Source organism: Mustela erminea, chromosome 3 (genome assembly GCF_009829155.1).
Source record: "Mustela erminea isolate mMusErm1 chromosome 3, mMusErm1.Pri, whole genome shotgun sequence".
NCBI classification, from domain to species: Eukaryota; Metazoa; Chordata; class Mammalia; order Carnivora; family Mustelidae; genus Mustela; species Mustela erminea.
Genome location: NC_045616.1, coordinates 122,324,393 through 122,352,226, shown reverse-complemented (window position 1 = coordinate 122,352,226; position 27,834 = coordinate 122,324,393). Strand labels below are relative to the sequence as shown.

At 49.4% G+C, this 27,834-nt stretch overlaps 2 protein-coding genes across 8 annotated transcripts in view; both read left to right on the top strand.

The window, feature by feature from the left end:
* SYNPO (synaptopodin) overlaps positions 1 to 4,083 on the top strand; it is a 53,837-nt gene extending 49,754 nt beyond the window's left edge. For all 4 annotated transcript variants that reach the window (XM_032337296.1, XM_032337297.1, XM_032337299.1 and 1 more), the window contains one exon: positions 1,202 to 4,083. In XM_032337296.1, coding sequence (XP_032193187.1) covers positions 1,202 to 1,894 — 693 coding nt within the window. In that variant the 3' untranslated portion in view covers positions 1,895 to 4,083. The remainder of the gene's footprint in view (positions 1 to 1,201) is intronic.
* Positions 4,084 to 5,587: 1,504 nt separating this feature from the next.
* On the top strand, positions 5,588 to 22,769 carry MYOZ3 (myozenin 3). 4 transcript variants are annotated; one of them, XM_032337302.1, is made up of 8 exons: positions 5,588 to 5,896; positions 6,095 to 6,238; positions 7,713 to 7,774; positions 13,910 to 14,064; positions 14,957 to 15,025; positions 15,133 to 15,268; positions 15,705 to 15,867; positions 19,073 to 22,769. In XM_032337302.1, exons 3-8 carry the CDS (start codon positions 7,714 to 7,716, stop codon positions 19,239 to 19,241), a joined length of 753 nt encoding a protein of 250 aa, XP_032193193.1. In that variant the 5' UTR covers positions 5,588 to 5,896; positions 6,095 to 6,238; position 7,713; the 3' UTR covers positions 19,242 to 22,769. The 4 variants fall into 4 exon arrangements, with proteins under 4 accessions (XP_032193193.1, XP_032193195.1, XP_032193194.1 ...); XM_032337304.1 differs by lacking the exons at positions 5,588 to 5,896; positions 6,095 to 6,238 and adding an exon at positions 6,526 to 6,820; XM_032337303.1 differs by lacking the exons at positions 5,588 to 5,896; positions 6,095 to 6,238 and adding an exon at positions 6,526 to 6,845.
* Positions 22,770 to 27,834: the final 5,065 nt, after the last annotated feature.

The window sequence follows — 27,834 nt, the reverse complement described above, 5'->3', positions numbered from 1 at the left end:
GGGAGAAAGGATGACATGGAAACTTGTAGACTGGAAAGTCCCTAAAGAGGTAGGAAACAGGTGCAGTCGTGTATAGCAGAGTAGTGCTTTATCTCCTCGAAGATGTTCACCAACTCGGCTTCACCGACTCCTCACTCTCTACCCCATGCTGGCAAGAAGTCCAGTCAGGAGAGCGTGCTGCCTAGCGCTCGAGGACCCAACTTCCTTTTTTGTTCCCATCTGTCAGTGGGAACTTCCTCTCTGCTCAAGGCCTACAAGGAAAAATTAGGAGGTGACCATGGCAACATGGCAAGGGGGTTGGGGCAAAGAGGGCCTTTCCCTAAGTCCTTAGTAATAATGGTCAATATTTTCGCTTTAAATTCGTATTTATTTTTAAAGATTTCATTTATGTATTTGAGAGAAAGAGAGCACAAGCAGGGGGAGTGGCAGAGGGACAGGGAGAAGTAGGTTCCCTCCTGAGCAGGGAGACCTGAGGGGTGGGGATGGGGGCTGGATCCCAGGACCCCGGGATCATGACCTGAGCGGAAGACAGATGCTTAACGGAGGGAGCCACCGAGGTGCCCCTCGTTTAAAAATTTTAGAATAGATAATACATCCATAGCTTTCAAGAACCTAAACTAATATAAAAAGTAATACATGAAACCTTTATTCCCACTCCTGTGGCTGCATACCTTGCCCTGTTGGCCCCATGTCCTAACAGAGGCCCACTGGTTAGTTTCATGTGTAGCCGTCCAGTGTTTCTTTACGGTAACTAACATCTACTGAGAGCACTGACTCTCCTCCATGGAATCTTTCAAGACATATCATATTCTTCTACATGAATTATGCCATTTAATCCTCACAACAGCCCCCAAAGTGTAGGTGCTGATATTATACCCCCATTTCACAGAGGAGGAAACTGAAGCCCAGAGGCTTCCAATTGCTTCTGCTGCTGTAACAACCTGCCCGCGTTCATTCCGCAAGCAGAAGGGCCTGTCTCGGAAGTCAACGTTCTTAACCACGCGTCCCCTGCCTCCGGGTTAAGCGCAGGAGCAGGTGCTGACAGCTGCGGCACCCCGCGTTTTACTGCAGGCACTTCTTTCCTGGCTTGGGTCGCTGCCCTCCCGACTCTACAGTAACAAAGTAGACGCAGTCGCTCCCGAATCCCGGGTCTGGAGGAGCCCAGCACTAACGCCTGCCCCGCCCTCTGCTCTCTCCCCAGGACCGCCGGGAGAGCCTGCCCACCTCCCCGCCCTGGACGCCGGGCGCCTCCCGGCCCCCCAGCAGCCTGGACGGCTGGGTGAGCCCGGGGCCGTGGGAACCCGGCCGGGGGAGCAGCATGAGCAGCCCCCCGCCGCTCCCGCCGCCGCCGCCCATGTCGCCCTCGTGGAGCGAGCGCTCGGTATCCCCGCTGCGACCCGAGGCAGAGGCGCGGCCTCCCAGCCGCCAGCTGCAGGCCCTCCTGGCGCGAAACATCATCAACGCCGCCCGGCGCAAGAGCGCCTCCCCGCGGCCGGCGGGCGCCGAGAGCCTGCGGCCCTTCTCGCCGCCCGGGGCGCAGGCGCAGCCACCGCGGCCGCCGCCGCCGCCACCGCCGCGCCTGCGCTCGCCGCAGCCCACCCGGCCCGGTCCCCCCGTCGCCGCCGCCCCCGGGGCCACGTTCTCCCCAATCCCGCGGAGCCCGCTGCCCGCCGGGCCCTCGCCCTGCGCCAGCCCCCGGAGCCCGCTGCCCGCGACGCCCCGGCCTTTCCCCTACCGCCGCTCGCCCACGGACTCCGACCTGTCCCTCGACTCCGAGGACTCCGGGGCTAAGTCGCCCGGCATCCTTGGCTACAACATCTGTCCTCGCGGGTGGAACGGCAGCCTGAGGCTCAAGCGTGGCAGCCTCCCCACCGAGGCCTCCTGCACCACCTAAAGCCTCCCCCGCTCCGGTTCCATCCGCATCCCGGGAGGGCTGGGCCAGAAGAAGAGTTGTGGGGCTTGGTAGATTCCAGCATCCCGTGCGAGGGGCGGGTTGGGGGGGCGGTGGGCGTAGGGGGAGGATGGAGGGTAAGGTCTGGCCGCTTTGGACGAGGGGTCAGGGAAGGAGTGCTCCGGGCTTGGGGCTGGGGTAGTGATCCAAACTTGGGTGTAGCCCTTATTCTGTCATTCAGGCATTGTATGACCCTGGGTAAGACCTCTCCTCTGTCCGACCCTCAGCTTTCCTATCTGTTTAATGGAACTTTGGCCAAAACCATCTGCACAGGTCTAAATTCCCCCTCCCCTCCCATCAATACACATACAGACACGCACACACACCTGCCTCTAAAGAGTCAGGGTGTGGTATATATGGACCCCTAGACTCGCTGCAGTTCAGGGTTCCATACTCCTCCCTCCCTTCCTGGCTCTGCTGTCCTGAGTCTGGCAAATGAGGGGTGCTCACAAGATCCTAAGCCTAAGTTCCCTATCCAGGCCCTGGCTTGACCATCCGCCTGCCTGGCACCAAGTCCCAGGCAGGAGCAGCTGTTTTCCACCCGTTCCCAGACAAGCTCTATTTTTACCATGATGACCTTTAGAGAGGTCTTCCAGGCCAGCTCAAGGTGCCCTGGTGGCCCCTTGGGAGATAAGAGGTGGAAAGATTCCTCTTCCCAGATCCTTCTCGTGCTTTTTCAGCCCCCAGCTCAGACTGTTGGGGCCTCTTATGTGCCGCCAGAGGGGGAGAGCAGGAAGGTAATGGCTGACATCCCTGGGCCCAGGACTTGGGCCTCCAGGAATGCTATAGGTGCCTCCAACCTACCTATCTCTCCTGGGCCCTTTCATGGCAGATTCCAGGCTCAACGCTGAGCTGGGGAGAGAAGAGTTGATAGGGAGCTATCTGCTCTCCTATGACTTTAACCGGTGGCCCTGAGTTTGAGGTTGCCCACTTGGAAAGGGGGAGGCAAAAGTTCCTTCTTACGGGAGATATTCAAGCAGGAGCCAGGATGCATAGAGGAGATTCTAGTAGGAAATGGATTGGCTCAGATGACCTCTGAGGGTTCTTCCAGTCTTGAAATGCATTGCATGATATTAGGGAGGGAGGCAGATGGTGGTGGAGGATTGGTTGGGCAGAATTTGGGGGCAGATGGGCAGGGGTGGGTGAGTGAGGGGTTAGACTAGGGTCTACCTGTGTTTTTTGTTTCTTAGGAAATACCCCATGCTCAAGTTAGGCTCCAGTATCCATACCATGCCCAGATGGCTGGACACTGTTCTGTCCCATCTCTTTCCTGTTACACTCTGGCCTAGCTTGTGCCTCGGGCCCAGCGACCCTGAGGAGCCTGGCTGCAGACTGGTCTGTCCGTTAGACCTGGGTGGTTCTCGTTCCAGTCCCCAGGAGGGACATGGGAGGAATGCGGCTAAATTCTATAGTTTCCAGAGTTGGCTGGTGGTGCCCTCTAGAGGTTCAGAATATCAGCTTCAGGGTACTAAGTGCAGAGGAGGGTGGGGGTGGGCCACTGGACTTGGCTGAGGATCAAAGAGATGTGGGAGAAAGGATACCAGGATGTTGCTAACAGTGAGGGACCAAGTGAGATTTGGGTATAGGGGTAGACTTACCCACCTATCAGGTGATGCTAGTCCTAGAGCTCCTATGTAAGACTAGGGAAAGTTGGCTTCAGGGTGGGAGAAAGTTGGGTGGGGGGTCTTTAGAATTAAGGAGTGATCCCAGAGGGTGCCTAGGGCCTAAGGCTTGGGAACACAGATCCTGACAGTGGGAAGATAAGAGAGTGTTCCCGCTTGGTTGATGATGAGTGACCATATTGAAGTCCCCATCTGCTTCAGGGTTCCTAGTAGCACGGGAGACTGGGACTAAGGGCCGCTTTAACAGAAGAGACCCTATCAGGCCACTGGTTAATAGAGGGGCATAGAAAATCCACTTCTGCCTGCATTTCCCTAAAGAGCCAGCAGGAGGCAGCCCTGGAAAGCTGCAGTTCTGCCTGGCTGGTTTCCCTGTCATCGCCTTCCCCACCCCAACCCCCCACCCCCACCCCCATCCTCCCCTCTAGCCCACTAGAGACTGCCTGTGTTCTGTCTCTTGCCTCCTGTAGAATTCATCTCTGGCCCTCAATAAATGCTTCCTGCATCTTTCCGCCTCTTGTGTCATTTTCAGCTGCGTCTAAAACCCCTCCTTCTCCCCATGGGATTGTCTGAAGGATTCTGCAGGGATGGGAATGTTTGACACAGGGCGAATGGGCGCCAGGCTGTAGATGGGTTCCCGGGGTTGAAATCCTGATCCTGTCTTCTACTAATTGGGTGACCCTGAGCAAGCCCGCTGTGTAGCCAGCCTCAGCTTCCCTATCTGTGCAGGGTGAGCTGGGTGAGGTGGTATTGCCCTGGTCCTCCCTACAAGCCACTGTCACTGGAGCAGGCAGGGCCAAGCTGGGTCAGGGTCCAATGCTGTGCGGCAGGTTCCTTCTGGCAGGTTGGGGCTCCATGCAGGAGGAGAAGTCCCTACAAGAGGTCCCACCTGAGTCCAGGTAACCAAAGTAAGGCCGGAACCCAGACTATCTGGAATGCTCCTCACCTGATGGGGGTGTCCTTTGTCCCGAGAAGGGGACTGTGACTCCACTGTGAGGCCAAGCCTGCCCTGGGAACATCCCTCGCCTTCCTCTCTAAAAGCTCAGGCCCAGCAGAGGCGGGACACAGGAACCGAAGGGGCAGAGCGTGGAGCTCCTGGAGTCCTCAGAGCCCCGGGTTCTTCCTAAGGGCATGTCAGAAATACAGCCTTGGACAGTCAGTCCTGGCACACGGGGACAGGTGCTGCCCGTCTGGGACTGAGCGCACCCTTGCCAGCCCACGCTTCCCTGCAAGTGACCCAGTCTTTATCTTCAGCCAGAACCATCCCCTCCCCGAGCACAACACCGCCCTGCCTACTGGCGATTCCCAACCCTGACACCTCAAATCAAGTTCATCCCAAACTGAACTGAGAAGCCACCACCAGCCCAAGCTGTGCCCCCTCACCTTCCTCGGTCACTCAAGCTAGCCTGGCCTTTCCCTCAGTCCCTACATCTCATCTCGGAGCAGGACCTGCTGATTCCCCAGCTACCCCTCAGGTCCTCCTCCTCTTCTCCATGGCCTCTGTCCCTGTCCCCTGCAGCCTCCCCTTCTCCCACCTGACCACAGTCACATCTTCCTGCCTCCAGACTGGCCCCCTCCAACTCATTTTTCACCTGGAAGCCCAGAGATATATTCAGAAAATGCCAGCCTGACTGCTCCGTTCCACTGCTTTAAACTCGTCAGCAGTCCTTTCTAAAGCACACTTGCCTTTGGCAAAGCCTGCTGTGATTCTGGCCCACCTGTCCGGCCTCAACTCTCAGCTCTGACCCATGTCTCAGCTCTGGGGCAAGTTCTGGCTCTGCTTGTGGACCCCTGACATTATTCCACACAACACGGCCTCTGCCCACAAGGCCTGGGCCCCTCTGCCCACTGAACTCCCTCCCACTAACTAGCCTCCCAGGCCCAGATCAAATATCTCCTCTGGGAAGCACCTTCCCCATCCCCCCACCCCCAAAGGCAGAGCTGGTGGCACCCTCCCCTGGGTACTCCTAGAGCATTTCCCATCATGCATCGCAAAGGCTTATTTTTGGGTCTGACTTGGGCCTGGTGGAGCTCCTTGAGGACAGAGCCCTGCCTTATTTATCTTCCGTCCATCGGGACTCAGTGCAAGAAGGTGGAGGGAGAGAGAAAAGGAGGGAGTGGAAGGAAGAAAGAAAGGCAGGAAAGAAAACAGGAAAGAAGAAATGAACAAGTCAAGCAAGGCTATCAGGGGGAAATTCATTGATTCATGCATCCATCCATTCATTCATTCAACAAATAGCGGTTGAATTCCTATCAGGCCCCATTCTAGGTATTAAGGATACAATTAGCAAGCTCAAGTGACTGGCAACTGACTCACCATTCCCAGGTGACTCTGGTGTGTGCGTGTGTGTGTGCGTGCGTGTGTGCAAGCCCTTCCGTCTGCAAGGGCCTGCTGCCGGGGCACCTGTCTTCCCCAGGGCTTGGTGCTTTTAGCATCTGTCCCTGGATCCTGTTGCAGCCCGAAATAAGGCTGTGAGCCACAACAAGAAAGGACCGATTCTTGATTCTCGTCTGCTGAGGCCAGAGCTGGCTGCAAAGGCGTGCCCCACTCAGACTGGACCAAGGACCACCAGCACCTACACGACCACTCAGCTCTCAGCTTCCCGACAGAGGTGTTAATCTTGAGTGCCTGACATTCCCTCCTGCACACTGTGGTCCCGCCACTCAGGTACCAGGATCCTAGGGGAGCTCGAGGAGCTATGGGGTGTGGGCAGAGGTGATGAGCCAGCTGTCAGAGCCCCAGCCCCCAAGCAGAGGAAGGGCCCTGCCAAGGGTCTGGGAGCTTGGGGCCTCCAGGAAGCCCGGTGCCTGGTTTGGGAGCGGCGGGATTTAAGCTCTAGGTCGTTCTAGATTAAATGGGAAGGGATGGCTTGGATTCAAGGTGGGCAGAGGTAATTGCTCTGGGTGGGACTTCAAGGTCTTAAGGCTGCAGAGGGAAGCGGGGCCCCTGACAGTGGGATAAGGGCCCTTCCCAGGGTCTGCGCATGTCTGTAAGGGGAGTGTTTATCAAGAAACAGACCCGTGCACTCTGGCCTCCTGAGTGGTCACAGTCGGAGTTCAGTTCATGGCCCTCACCCCAGATGCCTGCAGACCTGCTCAGATCCGATATGGTTTGCGGGGTGGGGGATTGTGGGTGCCCTGAAGCCCATCTGTGGATCCCATGATCTAGGCCAAACTTCTTATGCTACAGAGACACGTGAGGAATTGAGGCACAAACCTGGGGAGCGGCTTCCTCATAGTCGCAGAGGAGGTCAGGGACACGGATTAGACTCCAGGTTGCCCAACTGAGTGCCTGCTGCCCTGGGGCCATGTGTGGGTGACACACACGGATGGAGACAGACTGTTTCTTTCTAAAGGAAGGAATGTAGAAAAACCTGGAAGCAAAGCACAGGGGTAGTCTGTCGGGAGACTCAAGAGCTCTGGCTTCTCTCCTTGGGGCAAGTTAGGGAATCTGGATTTGGGACCTGCAGGGGTTCTCTGGGGCTCTGGACCTCATTCTGTTTGTAAATCTCCTCCAAGGTCTCTGGAAAGTGTCATGAGGTACAAATGGGGGAGGGGAGATGGAGGAGGAGACAGAGTAGAGGTGAGTGAGAGCACCCTGTAGGTCAGCTGAGGGATGGGGCGTAGGGAAAGGGGTGATGGGTCTCTTGGCTTTCTTGGACCAATCTATGCCCTCACGCCTCAGAGCCAAGTAATGGGGACAGAAGGACAGGACCAGTCTTGTAGACCCTAGCACAGCCCCAGCCTAACAACCCCATCCTTTCTTTCCCTCCCTGATTTCAACCTCAGCCTCTGATTAGAGCTCATCTGCCTCAGCGGGTGACAGTTGTCTGAGACCCCCCATCTCCCCTACCCCTCATCTCCCCTGAGATTGCCCCCTGAAGAAAGAGTGCCTCCCTGGCAACATGGGAAGCAGATTTGTGTGGCCTCTGGCACCTCCTCTTGCCTTCCCTGGACCTCAGTCTCCTCTTCTGTACACAGAGACCCCCAAAGCCCTGTCCAGCTCAGACAGCCCTTCCTCAAGACTGGGGGTAGGGGTGCAAGGCAGTTCAGAGCTGAGGCTGCGTGTCCCAGGGACTGGGAGGACATCCGGGGAGGGGTGGAGAAGGGCTCGCCCATTCGCAAGCATCTCTCTTCCACAGGATGATCCCTAAGGAGCAGAAGGGCCCTGTGATGGCTGCCATGGGGGACCTCGCTGGACCAGGTAAGGCGGACTCTGCCCTTGTGCGTTCTTCAGACCCCACCCTTTCCTGGTCTCAAAGTGTAGCCACTCGGGCCTGTTGGCCTGAGGCCTGGGCAAACAGGTGTGAGTTCCAGGTCAGCCCCGAGAGAGTGTTGTGGAATCTGCCACTTGGGTTGGGAAGCTTCCCAAAGTATTGGGAGGGGCCTTGCCTGATGCCCACACACCCAGAGGCTGAAACTGAATGCCTTACACTGGGCCCTGGGCCTAACAAAGTCCTTACCTCCGCCCCAAATTGAGCATGAGGGCTCTGGTCCCAGTTCCAGCCCTAACTGTGGTCCCAAGCCCCCCCGCTCCCCACCACCACAAGTGCCCCTGCTTCCTGTCACTGTGGGTCTCCGGGAGCCCCCGTGGCAGGAGATAATTGTCGAGGGAGAATGGGGACAGGCTGGCCAAAGCAGGTTCCCCAGTGTGACTCAGACCATTTCACTTGAAAGTTGGCTCACCCAATGAAGAAATCAGTTAAAATACATGTTTATCACCATATGAGACCCCCTCTGCAACTCCCAGCATAATTTTGGAGTCCGTTGATTTGGCCTACTTCAGAGCATTGCAAGTATCTTATTTTCAAAGAATTGTTTAGAAGATTTTACTTATTTATTTGGGAGGGTGATAGAGTGAGTGTGCACACAGAGGGCGAGGGAGAAGCAGAACAGGGAGACTGACCGGGGGCTCGATCCCGGGACCTGACCTGAGTGGAAGGCAGACGCTTTACTGCCTGAGCCACGCAGGCTTGAAATGGGGATTTCAAGTATTTTAAAAATAAATTCAACTAGGTCAGAGCTCTCACCCTACAGTGCAAATGATAGTGAACGCTGCTGTTGGCTAAAAATGCAGATTTCCAGCATCTACCCCCAGGATCCCGATTCAGTGGACCTGGGGAGGGGGCGGGACATGTGCCTTTGAGACAAGTGCCCAGGGGGGTTCTGGAGCACATGGACCATGCCCCGAGCTCCGACAGACTGTGCTGTAAGGACACCACTGCTGTTCTGCCCCATGCAGCTTCTAAGTATTTCATCCTCTTGTATGACTTCATATGGGAGTGGTCCTAACCTATTTCACGTGTTCTTGCCTCCTTTTGTGGGCATCAAGTTTCCTTTTTTTAAATTTCATGATTTTGGGTGCTAACATAAGCCAATTTTGTGAGGTATTGATGCTCTAACTAGAAGAAGCAGGCAATGTGTTCTCTTTTCCCTTGGCTAAGTAACTAATTAATTACATTCCCCCAAGTGTGGACACATATCATCTATGCCAGACTGGAAATGCATCCATTGTTGGCTGTTGCTAGGGTATTAACTCAAGACAATTTTGAAACTAAAGTACCATGACAAGACAGCCTCTGTAAGGTAATAATAACACAGACACCGGGCGCCTGGGTGGCTCAGTGGGTTAAGCCGCTGCCTTCGGCTCAGGTCATGATCTCAGGGTGTTGGGATCGAGTCCCACATCGGGCTCTCTGCTCAGCGGGGAGCCTGTTTCCTCCTCTCTCTCTCTCTGCCTACTTGTGATCTCTCTCTGTCAAATAAATAAATAAAATCTTTAAAAAAAAAAAAAAAAAAAAAAATAACACAGACACCGTGATTATGTACTTCCTCTGGGTCAGATCCTGTGCTAAGAGCTTCCCTGCTTCCTGTTATATAACCCTCACAACAACGCTGTACGTTAGCTATTGTTGTCCCGATTTTGATGACGAGAATGCCAAGGTTCAGGGTAGCTGGGCCATCCCATATCTAACAGTTGCTAGAGCTGAGATTGGATTCTAGATCTCTGTCTCCAGAGTGGCTTCTTGACTGCACGGTGGTGCAAAATAATACATCCCTTTCATAAGATATTCAGACAAAACAGATGTGAATGACTTTGAAAGTGAAAGTCCCTCATAACGGGACCATCTGGAGATAACCACGGTTAGTACATCTGTGTAACTCCGTCTTCCGATCATATATAAACGCATTTATACAAATGCATGTGCACGTGGGCTGACTACTATACGCGTGCTCTGCAGCTCACCTTTTCCTTCACTTAGCAGCCTAGTAGGGACTCCCTCCCATGCTGGTATGCTGTCTCTCTCCCACCCCTGCCCCCCGCAGCATGCATCCTGTTAAATATACTGATACACACCCCCTCCTGGCGGTCACGCAGGCTCATCTCGGGTTGGACCCAGAGGAACAGAGCTGAGCATTCTCACACGAGTGACTTACTGAGGTCACGCCCTCAGGAAGAGGGAAATGATGGAAGCAGGATAGGGCAGGGGAAATGGCTCAGCAAGGATGTGGGCTCAGCTGCTGGCCCAGGTTCGGCCTGATCCCGCAGGGGCTCCAGAGCCTGAGTGGCTCTGCAGAATTCATCCCGTCCTGAGCAACGGTAAGCCCTTCTGCTCAGTGGGGCAGTGCTCACAGAAGGGGGCACTTGGGACCCTGAGCTGCGGATGAAGGGCATCTGGGCAGCATCCCCACAACACGGTGGTGTGGTTTTCACAAGCTGAACCCTCAGGGCTATCAACAACTGTCTCTATCTTCAGGCATGTTTATTCGACTTTTCTCCCTAAGAATAAATGCCTAGAAATAGAACTGTTTTATCAGATAGATTTTATCTATAACATTTTTTTTTTTTTATTGAGCTCAATTCATCTGGTAGTATCTGACAATATGATGCTAGGGGACTTTTTATTATGTATTTAAATATAGTCTTTCATGCTTTTAGTAGGCAGTATCTTTCATTGTTAAAAAAAAAAAGTGCAATTTCCAGCCCTCCTCTTCCTACGTCCCGTAAATAGTCATTACTGATATTCAGCATATCTCTGTGCAGATTTTTCAAAGCATGCATAAACATATAGTACTTGTTTTTCTAAATAAATGGGTGGGATCTTAGAATACAGATTCTCTGAAACTTAACTTTTTTCCCCTCTTAACCTACAATGGGTCTCCTCCTGTCCCTACCGTGCAGGAGGTCCTCTCTATTTGCTGAAAGAATAAAACATTCATCAGCCTCCTTTTTTAAAAGCCTGTTTGGATTCCATTGACTGGACTGAACCACAGGACTAGCATGACCCCCCCTCCCCGCAATGCTGCCTGGCAGCCCCGTCCATCTCCTTGTCCCATATGACTTGCTTAGAGGATGGTGGCGATCTCTGTCCCCAAACTCCCGATGCCTCCTCCCCCGTCCTCCTTCTCAGCAGATGACCTTGTTTCCTATTGCACTGAGAAGAGTGAAGGGACCAAAAGAGTCCCGTGCAAGCTCCCTCCTCCCCGCCTGGCTTTCTCATCCCCTTCCCCGTGAGGAGGATGACCTCTCCCGGTCCACACCCTCCCCTCCCCTTTCTTCGCCTCTGTCCCGCTCCAGGACAGTCTTCCAGTCCTGGAGTCTGCCCTCTCTCTATTGCATTGTCAAAATTTCCCATCAGCTAAAAAACATGCTTTTATTTCTCCCTCTTAAAAACAAACACCTCTTGATTCTCCCGCTGCCTCGGTCCCATGGAGCGCAACTCCTCAAAACTGTTGTCTACGCTTTCTCGCCTCCTCTCTCTCCCTAACATTTTTTTAAGCTCACTTCCAAACACACAAAAATAGAGACTGCAAATCCCCATGGTCCTCCTTTCGCTCCTGGAGCCCAAAGCGAAACCCAAAGAGCTTGTCGTTTCATCCCCTCGACACTTCAGGAGGCACCGAGAATAATGAAGAGGACGTTTCCTTACATACCTCGAAGATGTTAGCACACTGAACAAAAGTAGCAATTTCGATTTAATACCAGCTAATGACCAGTCCCACAGTCAACTTTCTCCAATTTTCTAGTTTGTGTTAATGAGACTCCAAGAAGGACCACTGTTGATCTGGTGGCCGGGTCTCTTCAATCTCCTTGAATCTGTAAGTCCCATACATGCCCCCAACCCGCCCGCCCCCCACTTTTTTTTTCTTTTTTTTCCCAGGTCATTTATTCCTTTAAAGAACCCAGGCCAGCTACCCTACAAAATACTTCACATTCTAGATTTGGTTCACTGCTTTCTCGAGGTGTGGTTAGAATGTCCTTCTGTCCATTTTCTCTTAACACTTTCCAAGAAGATTTTCACACCCAAATACTCCATAGAAACTACTTTTGCGAAGATGACCCATAATAAGGTCCTGACACTACGGAGGACGGTTAGTTTTCTGACTCTGTGAGCCCCCCATCTTCCCCGAAATGCTTTTATCACTTGGTTTCCAGGGCACCACACTCTGGCTTTACTCCTGCCTCACTGGGTGCCCCTTCCCAGGCTCCATGGCTGGTTCCTCACCTCCTGGGTCTGGGCACCGGAGCCCCAGGGCTCAGGCTTCAGATCTCTTTCTCCCTCACATCCCCGGTGATCTCATCCAGGCTCCCGACCCTAAACACCATTTATAGAGCTGGAACACCAACCTCAGTGTTTCCGATTTTAGAGGTGGACAGCTCTGGCCATGCTGTCCACACGTATCCTTTTCCTACCGGTATCCTCACCCTCTGTCACCCCTTTCCTCCCAGAGCCTCCCCTTGTTGGGAAGTGTGTCAAAGTGGGTGTATTGACAGCGGGGGGCGGACACAAAGGATATGGATGGGTTCCAAACCTACTAAGAACAGCCATCAGTCCTGGAAACCCTCTATGTGGTTATCATAATGAGTCCTCACTCTGAGAAAAGAAAGAAATGTAATGGTCTTCATTAAACAACAACAACAAATACCATTTGTAAGCTCACCATGCCCCAGTTTTTACCTCAGGTCAGTCTCTCCCGTGAGCACGAGGCTCCCATATCGGGCTCCCTCTGTCTCTGCTTCTCTGCTTCGGCATCTGCGAGGCTCTTCAAACCTTCTATGCCCAATTCTGCAGGCGATGAGGGAATCTGAATATGGATTAGGCATTGTATAAAATGAAACAAAAAAAAATGTGTCTACTTGCCCAGGTGGATATCTTTAACTGATAAAAGCAAGTTATAAAGCATGTATAACTATGACTTCATTTTGGCTGAAAACTCATACATGGCTATATAGTCTTTTTCTGATAAAACTTATTTATTTTGGAGCGCCTGGGTGGCTCAGTCGGTTCGGCAACTGCCTTCAGCTCGGGTCATGATTCTGGAGTCCTGGGATCGAGTCCCGCGTCGGCTCCCTGCTCAGTGGGGAGTCTGCTTTTCCCTCTGGCCTTCTCCCCTCTCATGCTCTCTCTCTCAAATAAATAAATTTAATTTGATTTAAAAATTATTTATTTTATTTGAGAGCGAGCGAGAGAGAAAGCATGTGAGGGGGAGGGATAGAAGGAGAGAGAATCCTTAAGCAGACTCCCAGCTGGGCATGGATCTCAGGTGGGGCTCTATCCCAGGACCCTGAGATCATGATCTGAACTGAAATCAAGCATCAGACACCCAGACACGCAGGCGCCCCTCACATATGAATATATAGTCTTTGAAAAAGATATGAATGGATATACACTAAGGTGTTAAAAGTAGCAACCTCTGGGAGATAGAAATGGTATTTTTCTCTTTTCCCCTTATATCTGTATTTTCTAACTTCCTTCAATGTGTATATATATATATATACACACACATGTTATTTTTATAATAATAAAAGGCTATTTTAAAATGGAAAGAACACACGTGGAACCATGAGCTCCTGCTCTTTCCCCATCTCAACCTCCTCCGGCCCTCCCCATCTTAGGGAGTGGCTGCCCCCAAGATGAGGACAGACTGGATCAGGCCAGAAACCCCCGGCCCCCTTCCGCAGCAGAGCTCGCTCCCCTGGCTTACCTTTAGAAAAGTCTCTAAAATCTGACCATTTCCCACGACTCCAATCACTGTGGGCAAAGAACTGCAGAGGAAATTCATGGAATAAATACAAATGGCCAAAGAACGTCTATCTGAAATGGAGCTCAGTTTCACTGAGTGTCAAACGCATGCAAATGAAGCTCTGAGGTGTCATTTCTGCCCACCAGGTAGGCAGAGTCCCCAGAACGGTGACTCCCAGTGTCAGCAAATGTGGGGAGGAACCGGCATTCTCATACACTCTAGCAAGCGCTCGGAGGCCGATGCCCTCAGAGGCAGGCAGCCCCGAGGGCCCTGAGGGATTGGCGGTAAGAGCTCACTCTGGCCTCTCTGGCAGCCCCTCTGCTGGACCTGGGCAAGAAGCTGAGCGTGCCCCAGGACTTGATGATGGAAGAGCTCTCACTATGCAACAACAAAGGATCCCTCCTCTTCCAGAAGAGACAGCGCCGGGTACAGAGATTCACCTTTGAGTTTGCAGCCAGCCCAAGGATGGTGAGTTCATCCCATTGGGCTTCTAAGGGAACTAAGGCCCAAAGAGGGCCAGTGGTTAGCCTAAAGCCAATCAAGGAGCCAGATGAGGACATCTGGCCCCTGGGGAGTCCCTCCAGCTCCAGCTCCAGCTGGAAAGGCTGTGATGTTCCTATCAGATTGAGCCCCTGACTTGCTGTGTGATTCTAGAAAAGCAGTATCACCCCCCAGATACAAAACATGAAGTGGAAGGGGCAGGGCATGCTGTGGGAAGGAAGGGATTCTGGCTCCTATCAAAAGAGCTCTGGGCTGAATTTGCAGTGAGCAGGATTTAGATGAGACTTGAGCTTGCCCTTAGGGAGAAAACACAAAACTCTTTCTCTTCATGACCCTAGCAGAAGGAAAAGGCCAGAAAACCGTCTGCCAGTAGTGACAAGAATGGCTTATCCTCTGGCTTCAAAAAGTCAGCGGGCTGTTTCAGTTACTTGGAATGAATTCACACTCCACTCAGTTTTTGGACTCAACAGAGGGTGCCTGAGAAAGGACGATGTGGCAGAATGCAGAACAGTAAAGACAATAAAACACCTACTTGCAAGCCACGCAATTCGTGTGTATCATGTATCATCGCCTTTAAGGCTCATACAGCCCTATAAGCTAGATAGTATCAATACTAATCCCATTTCATAGATAAGGAAACTGACACTCAAGAAGTTTATGTGCCCAAGGTCAATATTAGTATAGCAACTAACATACAGAGAGCATTTCTCTGTTCCAGGCACTGGGATTAGCACCCTATGTTATTAATTCATCCCCTCGCCATCCCCGAGATGTGGGCACTGAGATGATGCACCTCCCCCGCCTTTTTTGGTGGTTCTTTCCCTCACTGAGCCTCCCTGCGGTCTATTTGCCCCCACAGATCGTGGACGGAAGTGCCAAGGGGAAGATGATGGGGTCGAAGGTGACAGGATCAGCGGAGCTGGGGACGGTGAGTATACAGGGAGGGGAGCCCCCATAAGAGGGGAAGTTGGGGGAAGGGACCAGGCAGCTCTGTGCAGCAGACCTTGGCTTCTGAGCACCCGCCCCTGTGCCCAGGTTGCCAACGGCCCTGAGGGGCAGAACTGCCGCTCTGAGCTCCACATCTTCCCAGCCTCATCCCAGGGCCCCGAGGATACCCAGTCCGCAGCTTTTCCCACGGAGCGCGCCTGCAGTCCCAGCGCCCTGGCACCAGGTGAGGGCCTCCCCCAGTCCTGGGACGGGGGCTGCGGGACCAGATCCCGATCCCGGCAGTGCTCCACCATGGGGCAGGAACCAGTGCCCAAAGAGCATCTAGTACCTCCCGCATGGACCCCCACACCCCTCCGCAGACCTAACACAAGCCCGGAGAGGCGCAGCAATGTGCCCAAGGTCACACACAGGCCAGAGTCTACACCCCAACTTGAAATTCCCCTGCTCCAGTCCTCCTTGCTTCTAGGGATGGGGAAGGATTGGTGCACTTTGCCGGAGCAACTTTGGTGTTTTATTCCCCCTGCCCGCATCCCAGCTCCAGGCTTCCCTCCCCCAACCGTATCCGTGGGGTGGACAGGAGTGGGGGATGAGGGGAAAAAAGAACTCAGCCCCCTCCCCCCGCCGCCACCTGCCCCCCATGAGCCCTGCTCCATTTCCAGGCTATGCTGAGCCACTGAAGGGTGTCCCGCCAGAGAAGTTCAACCACACGGCCATCCCCAAGGGCTACCGCTGTCCTTGGCAGGAGTTCATCAGCTACAGGGACTACCAGAGCGATGGCAGAAGTCACACCCCCAGCCTTGCCCAGTATCGAAATTTCAACAAGTAAGGCGAGGGGTGCAGCTTGGGGATAAATGGCTAGGCTGTGCAGGTACCCATCACAGCATGGCAGGGGCTGCATTTCCTGAGCCCTTTCACATGCCAAGCTCTATTGGAACACTTTCGCATGGATTGAGCACTTGCTAGAACTCAATCGAATGCTTACCTCAGAACATAGTAGGTGCTCAAGAAATGTACAGGCAATGAATGGGTGAATGTGCCACACATCTTGTTGGTTTCTCCACACAGCAGGGCAGGGAAATGCTGCAGTTTTTTTCCCATTCTGCCAGTGAAGGGACCCACTCAGGACCAACAGCAACCTGCCCAAAGTCACGAAACAAGGAGGTGGCAGGTGCGGGGTCCAAGTCTGTCTTTGTCTGACTCCAGAGCCCAGTTTCTTATTTCCTCCCTGTTGTGTGCCCTCTCTTTGGTGCATGTTCCTCTGCGTGGTGCCCCTATCTCACCAGTCCTCGATCAGCTCAGCCTTCTCCTCACTTTCCTCAAAGGTCTAGAGATGGCTTTGAAGTGTATCAAAGTGGGGCAGTGGTGAAACTTTGGCCGCCAGATGTGAGAGCCGCAGAGGAGCAGCTGTACTATTTAGAGCAGGGGGTCTCAATGTGGGCTTACATGCATTACATGCTTATCTCATGTGGGCTTACATGCTTACAGGCGAGGACTCCTCGCCTCACTGTGTGACCTTGAGCAAGTGACTTAACCGCTCTGAGCCTCTACTTCCCCATCTGTAACAGGAGACCGTTACAGTATCTACTTTGTAAGACTGTCATGAGGATGGCATGAGAAGCCATAGGCAAAGTTTTTACCAAGTAATGAGCTCTCAATAAACAGTAGCTATTAGTATTAGTATTGGTATTAGTTACAGGCTGAAATAATGGTTGGAAAAGCTAATAGGGAGTGGGTGCCTGGGTGGCTCAGTGGGTTAAGCCTCTGCCTTTGGCTCAGGTGATGATCTCAGGGTCCTGGGATCGAGTCCCGCATCAGGCTCTGTGCTCAGCAGGGAGCCTGCTTCCCCCTCTCTCTCTGCCTGCCTCTCTGCCTACTTGTGATCTCTCTCTGTCAAATAAATAAATAAAATCTTAAAAAAAAGAAAAGAAAAGAAAGAAAAGAAAAGCTAATAGGGAGAACTAGAAAGGGATAAATTTGGTGTTCTGCCCCAGAGGCCCAAAAAGAAATCCTAGGAGTCAAGACAGGAGCCTGGCACTGGAGGAAGGCTTTGGGCTGGGGGATGCATTTCACCTGCAGTTGTCATTCTTGAGCTGATGCTATTTCTGAGAAATGTTCTCTGGTCTGGGTGGCATTAAATGAGAAAGAGGAGGGCCCGCAGGAGGCGGCCGTGGTCCAGCTTTTCTGGCACCTGCTCAGACCACATGTGAGACTGTCGGACACCCGGGGGTGATCAGCCCTGAGAAGAGACTGCTCAGAAGGGAGGGGATCCCCTCAAACAGCTGGTAGCCAGGGAGGGCCCCCATGGGAAGAACTGTGCCCAACAGGCACCATGAGAGCCACGAGCCATTGGCATGCATTCTGGGGTTCTGCCAGGCCAAACTGTGTTCTCTTTCCCCCTGGGGCCCTCAGCCCCTACCTGTGAGGCTATGTACCCTCAAAAGACATTGAGTCCTGGGTGCTGGGTTCCGGGCTGGCCCCATGCTTCTCAGGCTGCAACTAGGACAAGAGGAAACACATTCCCATCAGCAGGAAGAGGGCTTTAGAATGTCCTCAGCTCAGGCCCCCTTTGAGACAGAAGAGCCAACTGAGGCCAAGACGGGGGTAAGCAATAGTGTAAGTGGCCAAGCTGCGTTAAGGATCCAGGGCTCTGGGCTTCCAGACAAGGGCTGGATCGTGAGGCCTGTGCAGCTTGGAAACTGCCCAGCCTGTTCTCGAAGGGCCTGGCTGTTGCCGCCACAGCCGGGGTGGTCCGGGCAGCCCCACTCTCCTGGCTGGAGCCCAGGCCCTGGCCTGAGGCCTGCCTTTCTACCCCAGGGGCAAGCACTCCTCCATTCCCACTGCTCCCAGGCTTCAAGGAAAACACTACATGAGCAATGCTTTTTAAGTTTTTTTAAGATGACAAAATAGTTTAAAAATAACATCCTTATATTCTCTTACACACACACACACACCCGCGCGCGCGCACACACACACGAACGCGCACACACAGGCAACTACAAATAAAGAGAGGGTCCTCTGTTCACCATCCTCCAGTCCCAGTTCCCTTCCCAAATTCCCAAAGGTAACACTGTGGTCAGGTTGCTGCATCTGTTTTCAGGTCATTTTCTCCCAGCAGTTTCAGTCCTATAGTGAATGGCATTGTTTTATGTGAATGTGTGCGTTTTAATACTTTGTATCTCATTCTGTAACTTGCTTGCTTTTTTGATATTTTGAAATCTATCCTACTCAACACGCACAGATCTTTTCATTCCCTTTAAGTGTCTGTATGGTATTCCGCCATGCGAACACACGTCTATCTTGTCAGTGTTCTGCCTGTGGACATCCGGGCGGTTTCTGGTTTTCAGCCACGCGCTGCTCGTGCCCGTTTCTTTTTGCTGTGTGTGCACGTGCTTCCCTAGGCCCTGTGCCTACAGGTACAATTGCTGGTTAACAGAGTTCGCACATTTTTTAGATTGAAAAGATCCTGCAAGTTGTCCAAGGTAGGAGCACTAATTTACCCTCTAACCAGCGGTATCTGAGTGAAACTTTGCCCACCATCTCACCAAATTTGCCGCATTATCAAATTATTTCTTCTCACTAGTCTTGCAGGTGAGAATAGTGTGTCTGTTATCATGTCCATCTCTGGATTCTCAGTGCTCTTTCTAACCCTCTCTTCCCTCTCTGGCCTGGGTGTATATTGTCCTGAGGGGAGATGAGCGGAGGAAGGAAAACCCCATTCCAGCTCTACTGCCTTCCAGAACTTACTTAAGGGGAAACTAGAGTTTTGCCTGGGACTAGCCAATTCTATCTTTGAAAATTTCATGCCTATTCCCAAGCATCAAGCCATCCCCACTAGAGACAGGCTAAGGAACGGGCGGAGCTGCAGAAACCTGTTAAAGATAATACAAAGTCTTGCCGTATATAGGTGGGGAACTGAGACCTGGAGGGAGGTAGGGAGGGGCCCCCACATGGTGACCTGCATGTCAGCAGTCTGCTCTCCAGTGCTCTCCCACACAGCCTACTTCCCCTGCTGCTTTTCTCTCCCCAGGACCCCGGTGCCCTTTGGAGGACCCCTGGTGGGGGAGACTATTCCCAGAGCAGGCACCCCCTTTGCCCCGGAGCTCATCAGTGGCTTGGAACTCCTTCGCCTCAGACCCAGCTTCAACAGAGTGGCCCAGGGCTGGGTCCGCAGCCTCCCTGAGTCCGAGGAGCTGTAGCCCCAGCCCAAAAATTCAATGCCCCTGTCTTGGTGTTTGGGTAACATCTTGGAGTCAAGACTTCTGGATGGCACTTCCCAGTTTATGAAGGGGCTCTTCACACACAAAACCTTATTACAAATGGCCTCCGCGGCCACGAAGTTTAGTAGTCCCCAGATGGGGTGTGTTTCAGAATTTCCTGGAGATGATGGTTTGCGTACAGATTTCTGGCCTGCCCTAGACTTGCAGCATTCAAATCTCCTGAGCTGGGGAGTTTCTATTAGTAACCACACTCCCAGATGATTCCAGTGAAACTTGTTCATGGTCTGTGTCTTTCGGCATCCGAGCCACCAGTGAATTCACATCCACGCCTCCCCTCCTTCCTGCCATGGACACCAGCTTATACTCCCCCGACAGGCAGCTTGCTAGTGGCTGGTTAACCTATGCAGAACTCTGATAATCAGAAAGATTCCCTTGCATTGAGATGCAGGTCTAAACATTTGCTAAGTACCTACTGTGTGCTGGACACCCTGCCAGCCCGGGGGAGTGTGTGGTGAGTACGCCTGGGCCTGACCTAGAGGAGAGAGGGCAGTCAGGAAGGCAGATTCGTAAGCAGTAGTTAGTGTTCGTTTCCCTGACAGCACGCTGCCAACAGAGGAAGAAAGTGCCATGGTCGGGGGGATGTGCCCCCTGGGGATGGGATAGGATTCCTGGAACCTTCTCAGAGACTTTGAGTAGGACCCCAGAGGAGTGAGAGCCACTGAGGGCAAAGGGGGTCACGGGGAGGGCATTCGTGCCCAGTGGACTAGCATGTGCAAAGTGTGGAATTGCGCCCAGGAGGAGGAGGTTATGTTCTGGAGAAAGGAGGGGCTGTGTTAGAGGGTCAGTGAGGGCCAGCTTTGGGGTTTCTTTACTAAGGAGATGGGGGCAGGTTTTAAGCTGGGGAGTGATGGGTCTTGCTATGTGGCAAGATTGGGCAGGACTAAGACCAGAGGCCAGGAAGTCTGCAGGAAACAAGGTCTAGATTTGGGTGATGGCCGTGGGGATGGAAAGAAGGGGCACCCCTCATCCCTCTGGGCACCTTATCGGTCAGCTGCAATGTGGGGTACATGTAAGGCCCCCTTATTTCTTTTCCTCTTCCACTCACCATCTTGTGCAAGCCTCAGGGTAAATCTCATCCTGGTCTCTGCCGGGGCTAGTTCAGGACTAGATCCGGTTACTAGGAAAGGAGAGAAAGGAATGCCTCTTAGTTCAGCTGATGAGGAAGAGGACAATAACAATGCTGGCAGTGGTGGCTGCTTTTTATTGGGTGCCTCAGTGCTTGGGCTGGTAGTAGGGTCCCACATATCCTATTTCTTATTTTCAGTTCAACCCTGAGGGAAAGTTATTGTCCCATTTTACAGGACGTGCATATCTGGGCTCAAAAGAAGTGGCTTGTTCAGGGCCAGAGACAACATGGGAATGTCTAGTTCCAGTGGCTCTCCCTTTTCACCACAATGGGTGGCCAGGCCAATGTCCATACACTCTGGAACCATCTAAGCAAAGTGTTTTGCCTCGGGGCTTTGAAGTGAAAGTGCAGGTTGGGAAGTTAGGCTGGATGGGGTGGGCTCTAACTTCTACTGCTAGCCATGTGAGCTTGAGCAAGTCATTTCTCATTGGGAGGCGTCCATCCCTCTACCTGTAAGATGAGGACAAGGCCAGAAGCCTCTGGATAGGGCAGTGGTGAGCACAATGATGGACGCATACCTAAGAAGCCATCAGTCGTTATTAGGTTTCATGCAGCTCCTGCTCTTGCCTGGGAAAGATGTTCCTGTTCTTAAAAGCTGGCTGCAAGATGTCAGTGGGGTCAGCAAAGCTTAAGCCAGAAGGAAAGCCTCTGATTACTGTTGGGCTCCCTGTGGACGTGGACGTGGAATTACCTCCCTCTGCTTTCTCCCTGGCTCCCTCTCTTGGGGAGATGAGGTGGTGAGAAATTCAGCTAGTTCTAGAATGCCTGGGGTAGTGGTTACATTTTCCTTTGGTTCTGGACTTTCACTGCACCCCACACCATCTCCAGGGCCCAGCAGCCTATTAGACTTGCCTGCCATTGATGTGTTGTCTTGAATTGGGGGCGGGGGTACTGTTGAAAGCCAAATCCGCATGAGCTGAAAACCAACTGTGAAAGGGTCTGACCCATAGAAGAGAGGATCTGGACCCCCTTGGACTGGCTATGCTGTGTTCTGGACGGTGATGGCCACCACCAGCTACAGGATAGGAGAGCCTGCTGCACCTGAAAGCAAATCCACATTATTTCTTCTGATAATGTGACTTTTGCTGAAGTTGCTTAAAGGAAAAAAAAAAAAAAAAAGGGAATGCTTATTATCTAAATAAACAAATAAGTAAAACGTGGAAGGATTGGACCACATAGCTTCTCCTGTGTTCATAGACTTTCCCAGCCTTCTGCATTCAACCTGGTCTCCATATACTGGAGGTAACCAAGGGTGATAGTTTGGAGCTTCTAGACTTCTAAGAAGCCTCGATTAAATATGTAGTGCGTAAAGGTGCAGAGGTGCAAAACTACTTCTTTGTTTAATGAGATCATACCTTTTGTACCATTCTGTATTTCGCATCTTTATTCAACAACAAGTGAAACATGGGTCCTGAAAAAGCAGAGCATTAACCTTTCATGTAATTTGTGGGCCTAGCGAGCCCTTCATATAAAATCCTGTTCTTTGCCTGTTCATATAAAATTCTATGCTTTTGCCTAATCTGTTCCTTACCTAAATGAAGTTGTATGGTGATACGGAAGTGTAAAGGACTGAACCAGTAAGGATGTTGAGAAAGCGGACACGCACTACGGCAGCGACGAGTGGAGGGGAGCTGGGTTTCGTGTAACAGCGCAGGCGCAGCGCAGGCACAAATTGGCATACACGGGAAGGTGGATACAAACACGTATGTGTGTGTTGCAGGGAAGTGTTCACATAAAAGTCAGGATGGGGTTAACTTTGGGAGGAAAGAAAGGGGGGTGATTGTGAAGGGATAAAGTGTTCCTGGGGAAAGCTGGACAATTTCTGTTGCTGGATTCGGGTGATAGTTACATGGGTGTTCACTCTAGAGTATTAAATTTAGTTGTGCATCTGTATTTTATGCGCTTATTCTATACAGGTGTTATATTTTACCAAAACAATCCCACCTTTTAAAAAGTGAATGGACAAATCAGTAATAGATCAGATGTATCTGATAAAAGAATTAGTGAACTAGAAGTGCCTACAATGTTTCACGGAGAGGTGAGGAAACTAAGAGTATGAGAGAGAAATCAAAAGACGTGGAGAATAAAATGAAAGCGTCTGACAGTACTGACAGGAATTCCAGAAGATGCTTTAGGATGACTGCGTTTTCTCCAGATTTGGTAAAAGGCACAAATTCACACCATCCCCACCTTGTCATGAAAAGGGATATTAAATCCACACTTAAGAACCACTTTTTTGAGGAACGCCTGGATGACTCAGTTCATTGAGCAGATGCGCCTCGGCCTTCAGCTCGGGTTCTGATCTCAGGGGCCTGGGATCAAACCCCAAGGGCTCCCTGCTCAGTGGGGAGTCTGCGTCTCCCTCTCCCTCTCCCACTTCCCCACTTGTGTTAGTCCTCATGTTCTCTTTCTCTTTCTCTCAAATACTATCTTAAAAAAAAAACAAAAAACAAAAAAAACCCACTGTATTGAAATTGCAGAACTCCAAAGTCACAGAGAAATTTCAAGAACGTTGAAATTACCTACAAATTACCCAGATGAAGAAGCTAGATCACCTACAAAAGAACGACATTTCAAATGACAGCAATAATAGAAAAATATCTTCAAAATATCTTCAAGAGGTGAGAGAAAAATAAATTCATTTTCAGACAAATAAATAGTGTGAGAATTTTCCACTAACTGCTGAAAGAACAAAAGAACATGCTTTAGGAAGGATCCAGAAAAAAAGTGTAGAATCTAAGAAGCAATGGTGAGCACAGAGATCAATTCTATAGACAGCAGGAATGATGGAACAAGAAGCAATTAAAGGGACACAAATTAAAGTATAAGTACATTTAAATATCTCAGTTATCATAAAAAATGTAAATGTATACAACTCAGCAATTTAAAGACTCTCCAATTTGGATAAAAAGTAATTTCAGCTCTCTGCTTTTTCACAAATAGCACTCCTAAAAATACGACATCGAGGTAAACTAAAGAAATGGAAAAAGATAAAGAGTTAGATGTTGTCCCGAAGAAATATAATCTAGTCGCATTAACATCAGACAAGGGTACTTCCTGGCAAAGGGACTTCCTTCCAAGGGGACTTTATTGTGATAAAGAGGATCCTTACATAATGAAAAGCCCATAGTCATAGCGGAAGATTTAACACAGTTCTTTCAATAATTGATGAGACAGATTAAGGATATAGGAAATTTGTACAATAAGATGAAAATACGGAATCCGCACCACCAAATTAGAGAATATTCATTATTTTCAACTACTATGAAACACTTCATAAAATGAACATACAAAATTTAAAACTTTTGTGCATCAAAGGATCCTTTTTTTTTTTAATGTTCAACTAGCCAACATCATTAGTTTTTGATGTAGTGTTCAACAATTCACAAGTTGCGTATAACACCCAGTGCTCCTCACCACACATGTCCTTCTTAATACCCATCACCCTGTTACCCCTCCTCCCACCCCTGTTTGTTTCCTGGAGTCCAGAGTCTCATGGTTTGTCTCCCTCTCTCATTTCTTCCCCTTCAGTTTTCCCCCCTTCCCCTGTGGTCCTCCACGCTATTCCTTATGTTCCACATATGAGTGAAACCATACAATAATGGTCTTTCTCTGCTTAACTTATTTCACTCAGCATAATCCCCTCCAGTTCCATCCATATCGATGTAAATGGTGGGTATTCATCCTTTCTGATGGCTGAATAATACTCCATTGTATATATGAACCACATCTTCTTTATCCATTCATCTGTTGAAGGGCATCTTGGCTCCTTCCACAGTTTGGCTATTGTGGACATTGCTGCTATGAACATTGGGGTGCAGGTGCCCCTTCTTTTCACTATGTTTGTAGCTTTGGGGTAAATACCCAGTAGTGCAGTTGCTGGGTCATAGGGTAGCTCTATTTTTAAAGTCTTGAGGAATGGCCATACTGCTTTTCCACAGTGGCTGTACCAGCTTGCCTTCCTACCAACAGTGTAAGATCAAGACAGTGAAAAGATAATCCACAGAATAAAAGATTATAACTCAAAGAATAAAGTAAATATCCATGAATTCACAGTGATATAAATAAATTATTGAATAAATAAACAAACAGGGGAGAAGAGACAAACCTTCTTTCTTCCTCACAAAAGACTTCCAAATAATGTATGTAGAAACTTCCTCTTCAGAAGATGAAATGTAATTCCCATCCTACTGATTATAGATTGGCCTTACCGACTTGCTTTAAAAAAATAGAACATAGGAAAGGAAAAACGGTAAATTTATGAAGGAAAAAGCCGGAAGACATCACCTTAACCCAGTGATCAAGTTAACATCACTGATGCTATTGAAATCCCTGATATAACATGGTAAGAAGGGCACTTCCCCTTGAGATATTATCCCTCAAATCCATAATCCCACGCTAATCATGAGAAAACCTCAGATAAATCCAAGCTGAGAGACAATCTATAAAATAGCTCACCAGTACTCTTGGGTAATGTGGTAGACTACGTTGGATTCTGGAACAGAAAAGGGATATTAGAGGGGGAAAAATGGTGAAATTCAAATAAAGACTATTTAATTAATAGTATTATATGAATGTTAACTTCCTAATTTTGACAAAAATACTATGGCTATGTTAGTCGTTCACATCCGGGGAAGCTGGGTGAACAGTAACAACTCTCTGCACACCTTTGCAACTTTTCTGTGAATCTCAAGTTATTCCAAAATAAATTTTTAAAACTAAAGAAAAAAATATCCCCACAAAGAAATCTCCAGGGCCAGAGGGCTTCACAGGTGAATTGCATCAAATTTTTAAGGAAAAAATAATAGCAATGTTACATAAACTCTTTCAGAATATAGAGGAAGAGGTAACATTTCCAAAGGTATTTGATAAAGCCAGAAGGAACCTGACAAAGACATTACAGAAAATTCAAGATCAGAATTTCTCACGAACATAAACACAGAAAAATCAAGTGATATATATGTGTGCATATGTATATTATATATACATAATTGTATACATTTATATATTACATATATATGTGTTTATATATTTATATATTTATATATATGTGTAATATATATCTATATATGTAATTCATAAATATAGAGATATATGATATATAAATACATATATAAAATACATTGTGACAGTCATAGGGCTTCAGATGAAGGTGAAGGTAGTCAAAAGGCACAACTTTCTTGTTGTAAGACAAGTAAGTTCTAGGGATGTAATGGACAGCATGGTGACTGTAGTTAATAATACCATAGGGCATATTTGAAAGTTGTTAAGAGAATAGATCTTAAAAGTTCTCAACACAAGAAAAAATGTAACTATGTGAGGTGATGGATGGGAACTAGACTTATTTTGGTAATTGTTTTGCTATATGTACAAGTATCAAATTACATGGTACACCGTAAGCTGATACAATGTTATGTGCCATTTACATCTCAATAAGAGTGGAAAAAATAAAATTAAAAAATCTAAGAAAATTAAATTATGACTAAGTTAGGCTTATCCCAGAACTGCAACGTTGTTTTGACATTTAGAAATCAATCAGTGTATCAGAGAAAGACAAATACCATAAGATTTCAATCAGATGTGGAAACACTATGACTATGGGTTTATCATTATGTAAGGATCCTCTTTATCAAAATAATACTTTTTGCCAGGAAGTCCCCTTGTCTGATGTTAATGCGACTAGATGGTATTGGAGATTGCTGAGGGGTAGGTGTTGACTGGGGAGAACAGGGGAAATTTTTCTGGAATGATGGTGACGTTCAACATCTTGCCAGGGATTTGGGTCACATAGATGGATACAATGTTAAAATTCCTGAATAACATATTCAGGATCTGTGCATTTCAATATATGTAAATTTTACCTAGAAAATCCACAAATATTGAACTCTGGTTAATTATATAAATGCTTAAGTGCTTCAGGTGAAGTATACTGCTGTCTTCAATTTACTCTGAAATGCAAAAAAATAGATTGAGGGGTGCATAAAGGAATACAGATCTATGGTGAAGCAAATATGGCCAAATGTTAATTGTGGATCTAGTGAGTAGATATAGGATTGCTCCCATTAAAATTCATTCAACCTTCCTGTATGTTCGAAAATTTTCATAATAAAATGTTCAAAGAATTCAAAGACTAGAGGATCTCTATGGAGGGTAACTTTTTCTAAAGCTGTTTTGTACTATATCAGTGTTTCTCAGAGGGTGGTCTTTGCCTCACCCACTTACTTAGACCCATGGAAGGACCTAACCTACTGACGTTTAAGAACTAATGTTCTAGATCCCTATCCTGCAGGATTTCACTCCACACCCAGAGCTTCAAATGCTACTTCATCACCAACTCCCAATCTTGATCTTTCTTAAGCTCCAATTCCTCTTGGGCAGGGAACTGCCACTGGTCTCACAGGTGACTTAAACTTACCAAACCCCACGTTGGACTCATTTTCCTATCCCTACTTTCCAATCTCACTCTCCAACCCTATCCAACATTCTGTCAGGGAACTTCCACCCATGTGAGCAAACCAGAGAGCTGGTGGGCCAGGGGGTGGTCATCCTAGACCCCTCTTTCCCTTCCATTTATTTCAGGTGACAATACAGTGGGTCACTGACTTGGCTTCTAAAACATCTGTCACATCACTCTTTGCCCTATGAGCTGCCTTAGTTCAGCTGTCATGATGCTACCTTTTGAGCCTTCTCCAGGAGGGGAGGACCTCAAAATACTACAGGCAGTGAGAAGGGTTAGAGGCTGAAGCATTATGACTAGTAGGCAGAGGTTAAGTACTGTGCCCCAGGGTACACAGCTGGGAGGTGCTCAAGTGAGAATCTGAACACAATAATCTGGCTCCAGAGTCTGTTGAAACCATTACCTGCTGTAAACAAAAATGGGGTTTTTCTTTTCGTGTGTTGAGAGTCAACTACGTTTCTGTTACTAGAGTTAACACTAGCTGCTGTAACAGATAAATCCCCAGGTCTCGACAGCTCACTGTAACAAAAATTCCTCCCATCCCAATGTTCTCTCTCAAGGCAGTGATAGAGAACCCAGGCTCTCCCATCTTCAGCACACTCTGGTGTGTCTAGTCAGACAGGGAAAGAGCTCATAGGATTAAGTGTAAGATGTTTTTACAGACCTGTTCTGGGAATGGCAAAGGTTACTTTTCACCAAGTGTGCCCCCAGCTGTGTGCCCTAGAGGAAAAGGAAATGGAGTTGGTTAAGTACCTAAGAGTTTTTGTCAAAATCTAATTGCTCTTAATTCTGATTTACTCAAGGAAGATTGAGCATCATTTCTATACTTCAATTTATGCTGGCATATTATGCTTTTCAAAACATATCTATCCATAGCCAGACATTGCACAAAATTTAGAACCTCCTCTTTCTCAAAAAGTCAAGAATAT

Bases quoted from the DNA above. Each gene is read 5' to 3' on its own strand.
- MYOZ3 (XM_032337301.1), top strand. From the start codon at position 7,239: ATGCCCTCACGCCTCAGAGCCAA. The intron at 15,026-15,132 runs GTGAGTATACAG...CCCTGTGCCCAG, and splicing joins GATCAGCGGAGCTGGGGACG to GTTGCCAACGGCCCTGAGGG. The intron at 15,269-15,704 runs GTGAGGGCCTCC...CTCCATTTCCAG, and splicing joins TCCCAGCGCCCTGGCACCAG to GCTATGCTGAGCCACTGAAG.